Source organism: Silene latifolia, chromosome Y, assembly GCF_048544455.1.
Source record: "Silene latifolia isolate original U9 population chromosome Y, ASM4854445v1, whole genome shotgun sequence".
NCBI classification, from domain to species: domain Eukaryota; kingdom Viridiplantae; phylum Streptophyta; class Magnoliopsida; order Caryophyllales; family Caryophyllaceae; genus Silene; species Silene latifolia.
This window is the reverse complement of record NC_133538.1, coordinates 145,129,451-145,135,106: the sequence shown is the minus strand read 5'-3', so window position 1 is coordinate 145,135,106 and position 5,656 is coordinate 145,129,451. Positions and strand designations below refer to the sequence as shown.

Genomic DNA, 5,656 nt, shown 5'->3' with positions numbered 1-5,656 from the left:
TTCGAGAATTCCTTGGTGAGCGTGGTGAAAATCTTGTTTGCACCTTGGGCTATGAAGCGTTTCTGCAAATTGGATTCCATTGCAAAAATGAGTACGTTTTTAATCGCACCCGCTTCCATGACGAAATCGTTATATTTGGCGATCTCGTTAGCTCCAAAGATGGGACCCGGGTTTGACGGGATGGGCTCACGAAATTTGAGCTTCCGTCACCGCGGCAAAGATTCCGTAATGCCGCCTCCCAGTCCGCGAAGTTTGATCCATCATTCTTCAGTCGAGTTGACTGATTCATCTGATTCATGAAGATCCTAAGCCAGGACTCACGGTCTAGTGTGGTACTTGGCATTGGGTCGTCAGCACGGCCAGCCATTTTGTTATTAGCAGTTTAAGTAATCGTGATCTACATTGAAAAAGAAAGGAAAAACAAAACGAAATAAGCAACTCATCGAGGTGATTTAAGTCTATTAAAAATTCATTTTAAACGTGTAGACTCATTGCACTTGCATAATTGATCTCCCTCAAGAATAATACAAGTGATCCCAAGACTCAATTTCCGTAAATTGATAAGCCAACTGTTTAGCTAGTTCTTCCGTAAGAACTCTTGGTCGATAGATTTCCGTAAATCCTATCTATAGTCCACCATAATCACAGGATCGTACGAGTGACCATAGTGTTGAGATAAAATAAGTCAATCAGTTCCAACTTACCCGACGTAGAAGGGGTCATATTATGCCTACCGACGAAGAAGGCATTCATTGGAGTTTGACCTATAAAGACCATCCTCAATTTTTGGTTATACGAGGAAGATCCCATCAACTTAGTTTTAATTCATTTTAAGTGAACGAAAAACTAGCATTACGTGAATGAATTAATTTAGGTGATGGCTTAAAATTGATCGTGTGACATAAGAATGTCAAAGAAAACTAACGGGTGACCTCTATATGAGTCAGTTTTCATGCAATTATTAGGTGGTTTGGTTTTTAGGCGGAATATGATGCAATCTATCGTTACGATAAAATAAATAAAAGAATGCAAAACGTAAATAAAAATTCCTAGTGTGGCCTATCCTAGTAAAAAGAACATAATACAACTTTGGAATCCACCGTTGGACCCGAGAAGCTTGTCTTGATGTTCCATCTTTTTCATGCAAATGAGTGAGCATCCGGTCTCCATCTTTGGTCTTCTCAAAATTACAATTAAAATTTACAAAATATAAACCTATTTACATTCTAAATAAAAACTGTAATAAAGAAAAACAAAATGGAGATGCGAGATCTCAAAATACAACCAAGACCGTGTTCCATCATTACGGTAACACGTTCTACTAAGGCCACACTAAGTTACAACCGTTTGTAAAAATAAAAAAAAATACGTAATGTAAGCATTTAAAACATTCAAAATAACGATAAATAAAATGCATCAACTAAAATAAAATTTATTCGTGACATAATTCCGTAATTATGTTAAATTTATCCAAACCACCTTTAATAATTAAAATTATGTGACAAAACCGCTTTAATCAACTTAATTTTAATTCATTACAATCCGTTACTTTAAATCGCTTTAAAATAACTAAATGGTACGTGAGTGAACCGTTTCACTATCAAGCGAATGCATAAAATCCGTATTATGCACATGTTAAGGCCAAAAAAAAAAAAAAAAAACTCAACTTTTTTTTTTTTCTTCACGTCTGGCCGTGAATAGTACCCAAAAAAATTTTTTTTTTTATTTTGGAGCTGAAAGCCGAGAGCTCAAAAGGCAAAAAACAAAAAAAATTCCAGCGGTACACAAAAAAAAAACGAGAGCCTCAACAAACAAAAACAAGATCGATTTGTTAAAACCAATTGCAATTTAATCTAATCCGTATAGAATTGAAACTACAATTGATACAACTTTAACATATTGCAATAATTATCGATTAAAATTACAATATGCAAAGAACAAAATAAAAAACAAAACATCGTCTGATCAGACGGTGAAAGTTTGTCACGGTTTTCAAGAAACAAAACAACAATAACTACAACCGTGTAAACTGGACACGGTTCCCAAAGCAAAACGCAACAGCCAAATAAAAAAAAAATATGCCGAGAGAAAAATAGAGGCTGCCGCACGGTTTTTTAAGCAACAAAATTATCGAATCAAATTCGTTTGATGAAAATCACATAGAAAAATTTACGTGGCCTCGCTCTGATACCACTTGTGGGGTAATATCCGTATAAAACCCTTAAATTATAGGACTATAACGTAAATTTAATATGCGATTTATTGTCATAAACGAAAAACAACAAAGAAACGATAAAGCATAAGAAATAACCTCGGGTCCTTTGAGATGCGGCCTAAGAACAGAAATCAAAGTAGATTTCCTCCTAATCGATACACCCAAGACCGTCTGAGACTATGCCCTTGTGCTAGAAATGTATTCTCTAATTACTTTGCAATATTGAAAGAATTGTTGTGAATTTTTACGATGTGAGATCTAGAAATTTCAGAGGAAAAATGCCTCCAAAACCCTAATATTTTTACAAATGAAAAAAATGATTAGGTTACAAATGAGGAGAGGCTCTCCTTTTGTTTGCTCTACTCGGCCAAACCGTGAGCCTAGAGGGGAAATGGGCTTTCATTTCCTCTTAATTTTAACTCGAGTTCCGACTCGAAATCGCTAAATGTATATGACGCGGTTTTATTATAAATCGTCATCGGTTATCGGTTATTAAAACATCGTCTAGTAACAAAGATTAGCCGATATATTAATACATGTCCGACAAAGACAATATTATATAATTAATTCAATATACATTAATTAAATATAATCGTTTATATTTAATTTACGAATTAACTGCTTAATTCGCCTTAGCCCATTTTATTTAATCCGTATTAAATAAAATATCTCAATATCGCGTTTTGACTAATTATTAGTCAAATAACTCGGACTAACTGCTTAGTCAACTTTGGCATCAACATGACTGTATTTTCATACCGTCACATCTCTCAAACGTATCCTATAGGTGTGACTTTTAGGGACCAGTTGATCACCGCCATCTGTATGACAATAACGTCAAACTTATCTAGCAAGCCAACCGTTATTGATAAACGTGGACCAACTTATTATAATACAAAAGTATACCCTTTGATCCTTTCAGAGATTTATAAGTCCTTGCACTAACTGTAGAGGACACCAGCCCCAACATGGGTACTACTCGAATTTTCTTATACTCGTTTCCAACCAGAGTCTTATTCCTAAAACCCTATAAATATTTGATACATATATAAAGATTTCAAAAGTGAACCCTATATTAGTTCTTATGCCCTCTTAATTTCCCAACCTCCCTTCCAACGTTGCCTCCTTACTGCACAAGTTCTAGCAAACAATTTTTAAGTACACAAAGTTTCCTTATCATGGCTTACACTTCTTCTTTACAAACTTATTTGTCTATTTATCAAGTCCGTTGAGCAATTGCTATCATTCCCAACTCTCTGCCACTCGTTTTCTTTCAACAATTTTGAATTTCCAATCGTTATTTTCGGGTTTTGAGTGATTTTGGCCAGTCTCAAGTTATTAGACGATATTAGGTAGTCGTAATATCTTGGAGATTAAGTTATGTATCTTGGGTTACCTAAAGTATATAGAATTGTATTAGGTAACAAATTTAGGGCAATAGGTGTATATAAATACTCAATGTATTACGTTGTTTCATTCATTCAATATACACAAAGTATTTTCCCTATTCTTGATTCAATTGTTTATCATGGTATCAGAGCGATTCGATCCTGATTTTTTCACCACACCACAATAAGACAATTCCTTTAAATAAACAAAACAAACAGGGACAATGACCAACGGACAATTAATCACGGGAGGAGAAGGACCAACGGGTGGCAGTGGAAACAACAAGAGGCCTGAACAAATTTCGCCATCGTCATCAAGTTGTATCTTTCATCCTTCCGACAATCCGAGTTTATCGTTGACGCAAATAAAATTTGATGGTGAAAATTACGAACTATGGGCAGATGCAGTCAAGAATGGTCTCGACGCCAAAAATAAATTGGCCTTTGTCGAAGGAACTATCAAAAAGCCAGATGCAGTTCCAGGAGAAGAAGAGAGTCTTAAGAGCGTAGCATGGCGACAGTGCAACACCATGGTTAAAGCTTGGTTAAGAAACGTTATCGAGATTCGACTTCACCCTAGTATTTCGTTCACCGGAACAGTGAATGAAATCTGGCAAGAATTAAAAGATCGTTTTTCATCTGGGAATGCGCCAAGAGTGCATCAACTAAAGAGTGAACTTAATGATTGTAAGCAAGGTAAAAATCAGTCCATCGTTGAGTACTTTACTCAACTGAAAACCATATGGGATGAGTTGTCCACTTATAGTCGTGTGCCACAATGCACTTGTGGAGCAGCAGCAGAATTGCTTAAGGAGCGCGAAGAGGAGGAGAAGGTACACCAGTTTCTCATGGGACTCGACACGAATCTCTATCGCAACATCCGTTCGAACTTGATTATGGAGGATGATATAACCTCATTAAGCCATGCATATGCTCTTGTGTTACGGGAAGAAAGACATAGAGCCGTAACTAAGACAAAAGAAGAAAACCATGAAGCGGCTATGGCTGCCAAGACAGCCGGGGGTATTGGTCAAGGTGGTAATGGAATTGGCAGCAATACGGGACAGGAGCGAAGGGAACAGGAACCACCGCCACCGCATTGCTAATTCTTCGATAAGGACTACCACACCGAAGAGAATTGCTGGGAGAAACATGGGTATCCAACTCGCGGAAGAGGACGTGGCCGTGGCCGTGGTGGCCGTGGCCGTGGAGGCAGAGGACGAGGAAATAATAATTTCTATGTAGCAAATGCCGCGACCACTAGTGATGCTGATACGCAAAAGAATTCTCAACAAAACCTCACCAATGATGAAGTGACTGCCTTACGTAGTCTTTTAAGCAACAAAAACGAAGGTAGTCATAAATTAACAGGTATGGAAAATAATGTTTTTGGTGAGTGGTTATTAGATAGCGGAGCATCGCATCATATGACTGGTAAACGAGAATTGCTCAAAAATATTTGGAAAGCTAAGCCTTCCACAGTTGGGTTACCAAACGGTTCGAATATCACTGCTCAAGAACACGGCATGGTTGTTCTAAATGAAAAATTCGTCTTAAAAGACGTGTTATATGTTCCTTCACTTACTTGCGATTTAATATCTATTCAGCAGTTAGTTGAAGAGAATAATTATTTTGTGACTTTTCATGCTAACTATTGTGTTATACAGGACCACTCTACGAAGATGGAGATTGGACGGGGTGAGCACAAAGACGGGGTTTACGTGATGAAGAATGGTAGTCACACTGTGTCGAGAGTAAAAATAAATGGTGACGCTCATCTTTGGCATAGGAGATTGGGTCATCCTTCTAATAGTATTTTGCCTTCCTTCTCTAAATTAGTTCGTCATAATTTATTCTGGAATACTAGTGATGTTTGTGATCCTTGTTGTCGTGCCAAACAAACAAGGTCAGTTTTCAAGATTAATAATAAAAGAAGTGATGAATTGTTTGCCTTAATACATTGTGATATTTGGGGCTCTTATAGGATAAGTAGTTTATCTGGTGCGCATTATTTTTTGACAATTGTCGATGACCGTAGTAGAGCAGTATGGGT

The 5,656-nt window shown here is 37.0% G+C and overlaps 1 protein-coding gene across 1 annotated transcript; it reads left to right on the top strand.

Moving 5' to 3' along the window:
* Positions 1-3,827: 3,827 nt before the first annotated feature.
* LOC141629120 (uncharacterized) lies at positions 3,828-4,709 on the top strand. Its single transcript, XM_074442175.1, has one exon. The coding sequence runs from the start codon at positions 3,828-3,830 to the stop codon at positions 4,707-4,709; it is 882 nt and encodes a 293-aa protein (XP_074298276.1).
* Positions 4,710-5,656: the final 947 nt, after the last annotated feature.

Excerpts from the sequence above, each read along its gene's own strand:
- LOC141629120 (XM_074442175.1), top strand. The coding sequence starts at position 3,828 with ATGACCAACGGACAATTAATCACGGGAGGAGAAGGACCAACGGGTGGC.